This window comes from Archocentrus centrarchus, chromosome 20 (genome assembly GCF_007364275.1).
Source record: "Archocentrus centrarchus isolate MPI-CPG fArcCen1 chromosome 20, fArcCen1, whole genome shotgun sequence".
Classification (NCBI taxonomy): Eukaryota; Metazoa; Chordata; class Actinopteri; order Cichliformes; family Cichlidae; genus Archocentrus; species Archocentrus centrarchus.
Window position 1 is genome coordinate 1,481,002 of NC_044365.1, and position 13,640 is coordinate 1,494,641.

General features: G+C 44.6%; 1 protein-coding gene across 3 annotated transcripts; it reads left to right on the forward strand.

Moving 5' to 3' along the window:
• The first annotated feature begins 5,705 nt into the window (after positions 1-5,705).
• On the forward strand, positions 5,706-13,632 carry LOC115799136 (zinc finger protein 595-like). 3 transcript variants are annotated; one of them, XM_030756143.1, is made up of 5 exons: positions 5,721-5,779; positions 6,523-6,634; positions 10,521-10,652; positions 11,261-12,013; positions 13,184-13,632. In XM_030756143.1, exons 3-5 carry the CDS (start codon positions 10,635-10,637, stop codon positions 13,607-13,609), a joined length of 1,197 nt encoding a protein of 398 aa, XP_030612003.1. In that variant the 5' UTR covers positions 5,721-5,779; positions 6,523-6,634; positions 10,521-10,634; the 3' UTR covers positions 13,610-13,632. The 3 variants fall into 3 exon arrangements, with proteins under 3 accessions (XP_030612002.1, XP_030612004.1, XP_030612003.1); XM_030756142.1 differs by lacking the exon at positions 6,523-6,634 and having other exon boundaries at positions 5,706-5,779; XM_030756144.1 differs by lacking the exon at positions 6,523-6,634 and having other exon boundaries at positions 5,706-5,779; positions 13,187-13,632.
• Positions 13,633-13,640: the final 8 nt, after the last annotated feature.

Genomic DNA, 13,640 nt, shown 5'->3' on the forward strand with positions numbered 1-13,640 from the left:
TTCTCACTCCTCCTCATCTTTGACCACCCGAACAAAGCATTGCTGCTGCGTGGGCTGCTGCGTGGGCTGCTGCGTGGGCTGCTGCGTGGGCTGCTGCGTGGGCTGCTGCGTGGGCTGCTGCGTGGGCTGCTGGAATTCTTTCAACAGGTTAACATGGAAAATCTGATGTTTCTTTTTTCTATCAGGCATATACAGCTCATAGTTAACCCTACCGAGGCATTTTGTAATTTTGTACGGCCCTTGCCACTTGGCCAACAGTTTATTGTCACTTGTGGGAAGCAACAACACCACCTGCTGTCCTGGCTGGAAGGTTCTTTCCCTGGCCTTCTTGTCGTACCAAGTTTTCTGACTGTTTTGAGCTGCTTTCATGTTCTGTTGTGCTAGCACAGTCATTTCTTCCAGTCTTGCCCTCATTTTCACCACATAAGCCACAATATTCTCCCCATCTGCCCTTCGCTGCTCCCATCTCTCTTTCAGCAGGTCCAATGGACCTCTCACCTGGTGACCATAGAGTAGTTCAAATGGCGAAAATCCAGTTGAGGCCTGTGGCACCTCACGATAGGCAAACAACAGGTATGGCAGCCACTGGTCCCAGTCGGAGCCATTCTCTGCAACAAACTTGCAAAGCATGTTCTTTAGTGTTTGGTTGAATCGTTCCACAAGTCCATCTGACTGGGGGTGGTATGGGGTGGTTTTGATACCTTTTATACCTAGTAACTGATAAACCTGTTGCAGAAGTTTAGACTGACAATTTGTCCCACAGTCTGTGAGGACCTCTCTAGGTATGCCTACTCTAGAAAACAGCTGCAGTAGACAATTAGCAACCTGTCTGGCTTTCACTGATCTAAGGGGAAAAGCTTCAGGATAACGAGTAGCATAGTCACAGATAACAAGTATGTAACGGTTACCAGATGAGCTTCTTTCAAGAGGGCCGACTACATCCATTCCTATTCTTTCAAAAGGCGTATCTATGATCGGCAATGGCTGAAGATGGGCACGGACCACTCCTTTAGATAAGCTGAGCTGACATGTCTGACAGGATTTACAAAACTGCTGCACTTGAGTGTACATGCCAGGCCACACAAAACGACTAGCAATCCTGTGCAAAGATTTTTGAAAACCAAGATGGCCTGCCCAAGGTACTGAATGACCAAGTTCCATGACTTTGTGTCTAAGAGCCTGTGGTAATGCTATGGCCTCCTTCTTGCCTTTGCACTGATAAAGGATACCATTTCTCACTACATAGGTCTCATCTGCCAAAAGGTCTGCTTTGCCTCGTACTTCTCCATCAACTTCAGACACCTTTTCAAACCAGGGTTTTAATGTAGGATCAGCCAGCTGAAGTGATGATATGTCTGGTGGAATATCAAATTCTAGAAGCTTGGGAGACTGCTGTACAAGCTCTGTTGTGGGTGAACCCAAGAACTTATCACTTCTGCGCTGAGCTCTTGATTTTACTGGTTTAACTTGACTTACTTCTATGTCCTCATCATAAAAAGGCAGCTCCTTCAAGGGGTCCATGGCACTCTGAGCTCTGGTGGTAACCAAACTGGGTACTACACATTCTGAGTGTGCCTGCAGCTCAATTACCTGATTTGGTGACTTTTTGTCTTGAAACATATAATCACCATTCACTTTTTCAGGTGTTTCAGTGTGAACCAAATCTACCAATGTGGGTACATCTAGACCCAAAATGACAGCATAGGGTAGCTTGGGTGCTAATGCTACTGGCAAGAGAAATGTTTGGCCACCTACAGTCAGGTAAACCTCAGCCATGGGGTAGTCCTTCTCATCACCATGTACACAACTTATTTTTGTCCTAGTGTCACTCCACAGCTCTCTCGGTACCAAACTAGATAAAACCACTGACTGACAGCTCCCTGTATCTAAAAGTACTTCTTCACGCTGGCCATTCACAAGTACAGGTGTTGTTTTTACTGGCTGATAATCAGGGGCTAGAAGAGTGGGCCTAGGCACTGAACACAAAAGAGATGGCTTACTCTGTTTTGTTGCTGGACAGGTATACTGAGTATGACCTATCTGATTACACTGATAACACCTAACATCTGGCTTTGAACCTGAATGATTTTTTAGCAGGGTTAATCCTACCCGGTGTAAAGTGTCTGTTGACAGGAAAACCTCTATTTTGGCCTATACCACCACCCCTTTCACCCCCGTCAGACTTACTTTGTCCAGCAGTGAAACTGTCTCGGCCAAAAGTGGTTCTTCTGGATCCTGCTCTAGCAGAGGTGAAAGTCTCTGCTAACTGCGTAGCCTCCTCTGCAGATTTTGGGGCACGTTCTCTGATCCATACCTCCAGCTCTGGGTTGACCATCCTCAGGAACTGCTCCAGGATCATCAGTTCAGAGATGTCTTTCAATGTAGATTTTTCTGGTTTCACCCATTTGTAGAACAGATCTTTTAGTCGGACATACAGTTCTCTTGGAGTCTCACCTGGGTGAATATTCAGGGCTCGAAATCTTCTTCTGTAGGTGTCGGCAGTTATCTCTTATTTGGCAAGTATCGCATCTTTTACCTTGTCATACGTTTCAGAATCAGCAATGTCCATGAGCACATAAGCACGACGTGCTTTCCCTGTAAGCAGAGGTACCAGTCGCACTGCCCATTGTTCTCTCGGCCAGTGGCAGACTTGAGCCATCCTCTCAAAGGTAGTGAGAAAATGTTCAATATCGTCATCTGGAGTGAGTGGTAGTAATTTGGGATCTCTGTGGGTAGGTGACTCCTGTCTCTGCAGAGACCACATCTGCTGACTAGTTAGACTGGGCCCCTCTTCAGGTTCACCTCCATCTTCACTTTGTCTGCCATTATCTCTCCTGACTTCCTCTTGGTCCTGTTGCTCCTCTATCATTTCTTTCACTTGTGCTTGGATTTGTTGAAACTGGTGCTGCATGCTTTTCCATCTTTGTTCTTGCCGGGCTGATTCTTTGTCCATTCTCTGGTCTCTTGCTGCTTGAGACTGCATTAATGACTTGACCAAGTCTGTTAGTTCATCCAGTCTGTCACCAGGGTTAACTCCTGCTTTAGCCACTGGTTCAGCTGTTGCACCTTTGCCATCCTCTGCCCCTTCATGACAGTCATTCTTTTTCCCACTCCTCATCATCATGTTCACCTCTGTCTGTAAAGGCAACACTCCTGACACCACTTGTCAGTTTGGCCGGCGGTCCCTTGGCGTTTAAACAGAGGCATGAGGCTGAAATAAACTCATCTAACTTGAGGTCTTTATTCAGTAAATAGGAGCATTTCACAGTCATCAAAACAAACACAGCAACCACCATCATTCCTCTACAAGCCAATGGCTTCCCTTTTATACTCCACCTGTCACAGGTGAGCATCCAGAATGGTCCAAGTTTGGGTGCAACCCACAAAGGAAACACAATAATCCCATTCCCAAAACCAAACAAAATCCAACACAAAGAATGAACATTTACATATATACACATTCCTAAAAATATTTCAATAACATGCTTTTATTTTTTAATTGATTTTATCCATCTATATTAAAACTCTTTAATCTAAACTCCCCTCACGTGATACTTTGGTTCGCCCCAGGGGCTCATAAGCAGGTGATTGAGGTACCTCCAATCTTTTGCTCCACACCCTGCTGAAGAGACAACTAGGAGAAGGTGAGTACTGCTAACCTTAACACATAGCAAATATTTACAACACAGAATGAAAATTATGAAACAGATTATTGTGAACAGTTCTGACTAAGGTTTTTCTTTCTATACAGGTAGGATGGCCAGTCCCCCTCTATTCCTTCACCTTTCATAACTGCCACGATACAAACTAACTTAAATCCAATAAAGAATCCTCCAAACAATTAATGTGTGTTCTTTTTTATATAGCTTATTTAAAAACCTACTACTACATAAGCAGGTAAAGGTAATGGAACCCCTGGTCTCCATTACACTCCCTCACTGCTTCACCTGTTAATCATGCAGGAAGTGACAGCATGGCAGTGTTGCCAATTTAGCAACATTGTCACTTGATTTAGCGGCTTTTCAGAGCCCGTTGGAGACTTTTTTTTCCCCAAAAAGCGACTCGCGTCAAATGTAGCCACTTCTCCCGGTGACATCAGCGACTTTTGGAGAGTTTTGGAAACCTGAAATCCTCCACTGTCACCGTGTTTTGTGTACATACAGCCTTCATACTGCATCCATGCGTACGCTTTGGCATCAACCGAACCCCCAAGAGTCCCTGGTTTAAACCACAACTAGATAGCAGAAAGTGGTTTGTACCATAAGTCATGTGACCTTAACAGCAGAAGTGGGTCTTTTACGTGTGCTTACAGACGCTGCATCGAGCGGGTGGGCCCGTTGCTGTGATTCGTCAGCGCATGTCTGTGGATTTACTGAGCTGGCTGAAATCCTGCAGACTGAAGGATGAAGTTTGTTCAGTCTGTTTACAAGTTTTGTTATTTGCACAGAATACTAGATGTACAGGAGTACACACAGGATGAAGTACTTTGGTGAAGTCTACTTCACTGCAGACTGGCTTTGTAAAGAATCAGTCAGCATTTTGCTGTTTTTGTTCTATATCTTTTCTCTTTACGTTTTAATAGCACAGCTGTGAGTCTTTTTTTATAGAGGAAAAAAAACATTAATTTATTTGAGGAGCATTATTATTTAAATATGCCAATAGTTTATTTTTGAGTAATTTCTCATGTACATCTACAGCTGAATGTTAATAAAAATGTCTGTGACATTTGGGACATGTAGCTCTGACTCAGAAGGCGCTCTTTGGGAAGAACAAATACTGAGATATATATCATATATCACCATTCAGCTAGAAAATATCGAGACTTTTGGTCCGTATCTCCCAGCCCTGGCTGTTTCCATCCCTTTGTAACCACGGTGTACCATCCTCTGATGGCTGCAGCGTCTTACTGACGCTGAAGGTCAAAGGGGTCCAACCCAGGGTGTACCTAATGAAGTGGCAGGTGAGTTAAATGAAAGGTTAACAGCTTTTATACAGTAACAATGGAGACTGCACACACTGTGGTCGCTCTGGCTGCACATTTACATGAAGTGTAACCGTTTCTGTAACTTTAAACTGAGTGCATGAAATTTTGGTTACGTCTCCATGAAGATCTTTGCTCTGATGTCACAAAGGTTCAGGGGCCACATTTCCTCTCACCCCCTATAAGAACTCCTGTTGATTGTGTGTGATGATGATGTGACTGCTCTGCAGCTTATTTTGTGGGTTTTTTGGCCATGAGAAAGCTTAAAGGTTTCATAGCTCGGTGTTACTTTGTTTCAGCAGTTTGATTTGTTGTGTTTCCTCTTCCTGCACACGGCTTCCTGCTGTGCTGACACCACAGGCACACCAAAGATGACCCTCCGACATTTCTGTGTTTTCAGTCTGTCCTGTGATGCAGCCGTGTTACTCCAAACCAGACACATTCGTTTCAAAGCTTTTACCCTCAACTCTCGGTCTGTGATGCTCCTCAGCTGCACTGTGTCCAGGGACCACCCTGCAGCCCCTCTTACCACATCACTTCAGAGTAAAAGGAAATTAAAGGAAGTCACAAAAGCGTGACCACAGATTTATCTGTGAGCTTCATGAGGCAGGAAGTGAAGGAAAGAAGGAAACAGCAAGGAGAGGAAGAAAGGAGACGAAGATGAAGTGTTTCAGCTCCTCCACGCCAGCTGGTGGCGGTATTTCAGCCATTCGTTGTTTGACAACCGCCAGTAGAGAGGAAGACGAGGAGGAAGGAGAAGCGCTCCAGGTTCGGTGTGCGGGTCCGGATCATCTAAAGGTAAGCACCGAGCTGGCTTTAACCCGAATTCAGGTCTTCCTGAGCGCAGCTCCTGGAGGAGGTCTTCGGCTGCTCTCCCCGGTGCTGCCGGGGGGAGTCGGTCAGACTGATGATCCCGGAGCCGCTGCGACAAACCGGGAAAAATCAAAACACAAACACGGCGAATACTCCGTCCCTAAAGCCGCACCGCTGTATCAGACACGTTATTGGAGCATTGTTCATGAGGAGAGAATGAAAAAGGCTTTCCGGTTTAACTGAGGGAGGGAGCGGATAGGTGCAGCCCTGCTGCAGGAGCGCCGCATCTGCGCCTGCGCGTCCCCCTGACCGGCTGGATGGCTTTTAATGGGACCGTGAACGGGACATGCGGAGGAAACTGGTTGGTTACGAACAGTTAGTAGAGCTCTGAAACTAACCGTCAGTGGCGCAATGTTAGTATTTTTAACGATCTCCGGTAATAACACAGCAAAGCTGCTTCTGCCCTCTAGTGGTTAAACACAGCATCTTTGTACAGAAGCTCAAAGCTGATGTTCTTATTGGAAAGTGACGTTTTACACAGCAAAGAAGTAAATGACACAGGAAGAAAGTTTCACAGCTCATGAGTCTGAGTGTTCTCCATCATCCCAGCTGTTTATTGATGGCTATAAAATAGTAACGTTTTACAGTCAGAACTATAATGATCAGAATAATCACAGAAACTGTTTTCTACTTGAAAACAACCAAATAATGTCAGTTTTCATTGACAGTCAGTCGGTGCTGTGCAGCACACAGCAGTGGGCTTCAAACTGGACTTCATAACAGTTCATGAAGCATAAAGGCTTTCTGCAGCGTCCACATCACCAGAGACTGCAGAATCAGGTACATGTTGTTGTTGGTTTGTTGTTCACAGCTGAGCTGCACACTTTGATGTTGTTTAGTGGCTGCTGATTGGCTGGATCGGTGGGGTTTTGTTTTGTCAAGATTTTGAATTCTTTGCGCCGACATACCCCACAACTGACCTGCGCTCAGGTGGAGTGGGTGTTTGTGACAGTCAGAGCAGGTTATCTGCGGTGGAGTGGGCGTAATCTGGGATTAATCATCTGCAGTTCACTGCTCGCCTTCCCGACAGCAAACTGAGGGAACAGCAGCACATGAACAACAATGCTGCTCCTGACTCACTCATCGGGTTTATCACACAGCACTGACATAAAACACACAGAGCCAAAAAAGGTCATTTATGCATAAGTTATCAAACACTGCTCATTTTTCTGCTTAGCTGTGGAAACAAAGTAACCATGTACAGTGAGGGTTACAGCAGGTACAGCTGTTTTCTTCCTCTGCTTCAGTTTTACATTACAGATGTTAGAGTACATGACCTCAAACAGTAGCTCCTGCTCCCCTGGATTATTTTATGATTAATATGCCACGAGGTGCAGTTAGTTTTGCACAGAAACAGCTGTTAGAAACGTCCTCCAAACAGCTGCTTCTACACTTTCATGCTCTGAGTACGATTCAGAGCCTGCAGTAATAAAGCTGAATCAGCCTTTTTAAATATCTGGACGTCAGTGAGGGCCGTGTCCCGTTTCCACCTGTGTGTGTGTGTGTGTGTGTGTGTGTGTGTGTGTGTGTGTGTGTGTGTGTGTGTGTGTCTCAATGTAAGTGGACCGTTTCAGCCACATCAGCACCACTGCAGTTCTCCATCATTGTCGTCTTCTTCTTCTTGTGGGTTTGTGGTTGACCAAACCAGCTTAGAGCTGCATTACCGCCACCTACTGGAATGGAGTGGATCAGGAGTTAGAAAAAAACCCACGTCAGATTCTATAAAGTTCTTCGACACCGGATTCCCTTTAACACTGAGTGGATCATCGCTGACATGTTGTTCCGCCTCCACCGCTCTCTGCGTGTTCGTGTGTTTGTGTGTTTGTGCTCGCTGTGCTGAGAATTTCAGCTGTTATATTTTTCTCTACTTCAGCTCCCAGAATGGATCGCTATCAGGTCTTTAAATCTGACGTCATTTCCGGGTCCAAATGTTCCTAAATAAACAGCAGTGGCAAATCAATGACTGTTAAAGATTAAATTAAAGATGATTGTAACATACTTTATCAGCTGCAGCCATTTCCGCTTCTCTTTCTCATCAGTAAATCACAGCTGAGTGTGTTTTTTTTTCGAGTCGCATCGGTTAAAACAACCAGAGACACAGCACTGCAGGATATTGATCACGTGACAGTTTGGACCCAGAAATGGAATTCTATGTCATCGCTTAACAACCGGTACCACATACTACTAGCAAGCGCAGCTATTAGCACTAGCAATCATTCTGTACCAGAAGGACCCCTTCACCATCAAAATATTTTTTTATACTTTAATCCCCGATTAGTGACTAAATATAGACCTGCAGGAGAAACGTGTTTAGGAGAATGCTTGTATAAAGCATTACAAGATTATGCTCACACAGCTCTCAACAAAAAAACTGATAACACACCAACAGCAGTCAGCTGTTTTACTTAAAGTCTGGTTGAGCAAAGGGGCGGAGCCGTTATAGAGACGGTGATCTCAGATGGAGTGAAAGTAAATGTTTTTCTAGCGTCAAAAAGGAGCCCCCTTTATTTGGGTCTGTCTGGCCTCTTTCCCACCAACAGGGTTCCGGAGCCGGTGCCGTAATTTGAACCGTTAGGCGGGTTTTCCCGGTGCTCGGCTAAAAAACGGGTTCAATTCCGGCCCCGCAAACTAGCTGGTCTCGAACCAAGAACATGTGCTGAAAGCGGCAGAAGGGCGTGACTCTGCCGTCTCATCATCACGTTTTCTACCATATTACATGTGTATTACAGGAGAAAAGCGAAGCGATTTTCACGGCTGTGAATTAGGTTGGGCTCTAAGGCTGAACCTGCTGCTTTGTATCACAGATAAAAGGACACAAAGTGCGTACTTGTCGTCTTGCTCTGATTGCTGTCTGTGTTTCCCTCTGTGCTGCACACAGATGCTGCAGTAGTTTGGTTTGGACCCTAAAACGTATTTGAAAGGGGAGCGTGTTCTCCCACGTTTGTGCGCTTCAGCTTCGTGTCCAGACGAGGACCCGCCCACACTCATACATAAAGGAGCAGTTCACAGAAACGCGGTGGGAACGCGGGCCCGTTCTTAAGCGTTTCGCCGGTTCATTGGGAACAGCACGAGCACTGGCACGCGAACCGGTTCCTCGGTGGTGTGAAAGTAGCATATGAGGGATTTCCTTCCTCCTGCTCCTCGGGAACAAAGCTTTTTCTTTTCGTCCTCTCTCACATCTTTAAATAAATCCATGGTGTCCCCACAGTAGAGAGTTTCCTCCCAAAACGCGTCACTGTTTACACTGTTTCCATTTCCAGCTGTAAAGTACAGCTGCACGACGCTCCGCTTTCTCACTCACTGCAGCCGACATGACTGCTCAGTGCCGCTGAGTCACGTGACTGGAGACAACTAATCACAGCAGTGCAGGGAGGAGGGGGCGGAGCAAAGAGTGCCTGCATGAGAGGAGCTGTGTTTGCACAGACATATCTGCTCCCGGATGAACAGGAGCAACACACTGAACTTACAGGAGACAAAGTATCGATCCTATCACGCTAGTATTGTTCGATACCAATACCAGCGTTGTATCGATAATATTGATATTTTGGATCGATCCGCCCACCACTAGTCTGAGTTAGGGCTGGGGTATAAAAAAAGAAGTAACATCTCCATATATTTTTCTTCCCAAAGGTATAAACAAAAAGGCCCTTCAGAGTCAAAGCTACATGTCCCAAATGTCTCTCAGACACTTTTATTAACATTCAGCTGTAGCTGTAGAAATTGCTAAAAATTAAACTATTGGCATATTTAAATAATAATGCTCCTCAAATAATTAATGCTTTTTTTTTCTCTATAAAAAGACTCACAGCTGTGATATTAAAATGTAAATTAAAAAGATCCAGAGCAAAAATATCAAAATGCTGACTGATTCTTTATAAAGCCAGTTTGGTGAAGTCTGCTTCACTGGGAAGTACTTCCTCCTGTGTGTACTCCTGTACATCCAGTACTGTGACTACTGAACAAACTTCCATCTGCAGGATTTTAGCATCTCAGTAAATCCACAGACATTTGCGCTGATGTATCACAGCAACGGGCCACCCACTCAATGCACCGTCTGCAAGCACACGTAAAAGACCCAATTCTGCTATTAAGGTCACATGACTTATGGTACAAACTAACTTCTGCTGCGTATGGCGGCGCTCTCTCACCTGCAGCCAGGGACTCTTGGGGGTCCGGGCGACGCCAAAGCGTACGAACGGACGCAGTATGAAGGCTGTATGTACACAGAACACGGGGACAGCGAAGGATTTCAGGTTAACAAAACTCTCCGACCTCACCGGAAAAAGTCGCTAAATTTGTCGCTAGTCTCTTTTAGGGTCCATCTCTGAGTGATCTCATGATCAGAGGCTGAACTGTGCCGTCTTTACCTTCTTCATGGTTTCCATGATGCTTTGACTGCAGCTGTAACAACACTGATTCCAGCAGGATGTGTACAAAGCATTTTGACAGACACACAAAGCTTGTTTTGAGGGTTTGGAGAGTCTGTCTCTGTGTGTGTGTCTGCATTCACTTTGTTCCTCTAATAGAAAATCAGTGTGCAGATGTTGATTCCTGCACTGACTGCTGTTCTTCAGCCTGTAGAAACCATCCTGTAGCTGCTGGAACAAATGCATCTTCTAAATGTTGCTCTGCTCAGGTTTTTGTTTGCTCTGCTTCTTTTTGTCAGGGATCAGATACTTTGTGTCCCAGCTGAGTAGCAGCAGGAGGAGGAGAGCCTGACGGAGCAGCAGAGGAACATATTCATCCATTTGGACTCAGCTCAGCCCCTGCAGAGGAAACAATGAGCTCAACACAACAGGTGAGACAAAAATCACCGACACTATTACTGAACCTGTGTGACTTTATCACCTGCTGATGGTTTGATTTATTATGGTCCTAATTAGCAGTAAGTAAGGAAAAGACAAAAAGCACCAAAGTTTAACAGGACATCTCAAAGCTCAAAAACATCTCAAAAAATATTGTAATAACCCTATGTGGCTGTGAAGTGCAATTTCTGGGCTTCAGGAACCATTTGAATTTTTCCAATAGGACAAACAGTCACAGAATTAAGGTAAAAAGCCCTCAGCAGTGATACGCTGTCTTAGCCAGCTGTTCCTGGCTTGTAAGGGCAGGAAACCAGCGCTTCAGCAGTGATTGCCCAAAGTTATAGGGTTAACCTCCCTCATTTTTGATTGGAAACATCTTGATGCATCTTTCAGCTGTGACATGATGAATACAATGTTCAGTATGAAACAGGACCTGTCTCCATGTTCTTCCAGGTGGAATTTAAAACTAGTAACTTTAATTTTCCTGATAGAATCTTGCTAAAGGGATTAATAAAGTTTAATCCAATCTAATCTAATCTAATCAGTTTGTTCCATGGCTGAATTTCACTCACTGCCTCTGTTTGTATCTCTGTCACTGCAGGACCAACATGGAGTGAGAAGTCAGCGCTCTCAGGAGGCCGACAAACCTCACAGAAGGAAGGGCGAGGAAATCTACAGGTGCGATGAGTGCGGGAAGCCTTTTACTGCAAAGATTTTCCTAAAAAGACATCAAGTCATCCACACTGGAGAGAGTCCGTTTAGGTGTGAGCTGTGTGGGAAGTTTTTTTCCAAGGCTGGAAATCTGACAAGACACCAACTCATCCACAGTGGAGTTAAAGCATTCAGATGTGATTTGTGTGGAAAGTCTTTTACTCAGAAGACTGACCTAAAAAGTCATCATCGAATCCACAGTGGCGTTAAAGCGTACAGTTGTGATCGGTGTGGGAAGTGTTTCACAAAGAAACAAAGCTTGGAAAATCACAAGCTCCTCCACAGCGGAGTGAGACCTTACAGATGTGATCAGTGTGGCAGGACCTTCACTCGCAGGTACACCTTAAGGAATCATCTGGTTACCCACTCTGAAATGAAGGCATACAGCTGTGACATCTGTGGAAAAACCTTCAGGCAGATGGGAACTCTGAATAAACACCAGCGCATTCACACGGGACACAATGTGTACTGCTGTGATCAGTGTGGCAAACGGTTTGTCACATACAACAACTTACACATCCACAAGTTTACCCACACTGAGGAGAGACCTTATAAATGTGAGCTGTGTGATAAGGCTTTTAAAGATCCAGATTACCTTAAAGTACACCAACAGATCCACAGCAGGAAGTGCAGTCACTGCGAGGTATGTGTTTGTATTTTTTTATCTTTACCCTGACTGTTGACAGCTCATTAACCCTTAACTTCAAAGGTGCCGCCGTTCCCGGACTTCCAGCAACAATTACTATAATAACCATATGCTGGGTGTGAAGCGCAATTTCTCAGCTTTCAGAAGCCGTTTAGAATTTTTTTGATAGGACAAACCGTCCCATAATTCAAAGATCAGACGTCTCAGTGGTGATACGCTTGGTATTAACCAGCTGATCACAGCAGGTAAGGGCAGGCCACAGGTGCATCGGCAGCAATCACTGATGTTAAAGGTTAAACAGTTTTTTGGTTTTTATTAAAATTTATTATTATTATGGGAAGTGGGCCTTTAAAAGTACTGACAATGAAACTTATTCCTCCAAACTATGAGGTGCAGGTTTATCTGTCTCCATGTTATCTTTGCCTCACCTGGCTTCCTGTCTGTGTGGGCAGAACTGCATCATCAGGCACAGTGCTGCACATATATCTTTGAAACCGAAGCCTCTCTTTACCTGAGCTTTTAAGAAGGGGCAGAAATGGAAGCATCAAAGCTGTTGAGCAAAAATAATGTTGAAAAAGTTATTTTGTTTTCTTGATTAAATTTCACCGTAGTTAAAAACTGAAATCGCCTCTGAAGGTACCGCTGTCTGCAACATCCCTCACTGCTCATTGTGAAGTGTTTGTTGGTCTGTAGTGCTGCTGAGTGTGGTGTGGGTCATTCAACTAGTGGTCTTGAAGTATCCCACAGTTACTCCACAGCCGATGGTCACTGTCCACGTTTTGCATCCCATCAAGTATTACATTGAGGGGACAAAAAATGACTGGATAACATGAAAGAGATCATTTTAAAAATCTGTTTTTAGAGAAATGCATGTTGGCTTTTATGTATAATCTGTCAAGAATAACTGACTTTAATGATGTCATTACAACGTTGAGAAAAAACTGCCAGAATATATACGATGATTTATGTCGTCCTCCACATCAAAGTCACAGATGCATTTTGAAAATTGTCTTTGCTAAACATATATTACAGTGGTGTTATTATAGTATTACAGTACTTCTAATGTAGTATTACGGTGGTGTCAGATGCTCTTTATTTCAGGAAACCTGCAGGATTAAAGTTTTGAAGGAATTCCCATATTTACACTGTCTTTGTGTCTTTGTTTAGAAGCAGAGCGACACAGATGGCTCCAGTTCTCAGCCCTGTCATCGCTGTGGTGGTGGGAAAGCGTTTCGCTGTGACATTTGTGGAAATAGTTTCAAGAAGAAAGCAGGCCTAACGCTGCATCAACGTAGACACTCTGGACACAGACTGAGCTACTGCAAAGAATGTGGGAAAAGCTTCCCCATGCCAAGCGCTTTAAAACGCCATGAACTCATCCACAGTGGGGTTAAAAAGCACCTCTGTGATCAGTGTGGGTCATCCTTCATTACTGCAAGTGACCTTAAGAAGCATGAACGAGTCCACACAGGAGAGAAACCGTACCAGTGCAGACACTGTGAGAAGAGCTTCACACATTCAATTAATCGTAACCGTCATGAATGCAGGCACACCGAGCAGACCCACAGCATTGAGACCAATCCCATCTCATAATCAAGCTGTGGAGTCACTGAAACAGCAAGCT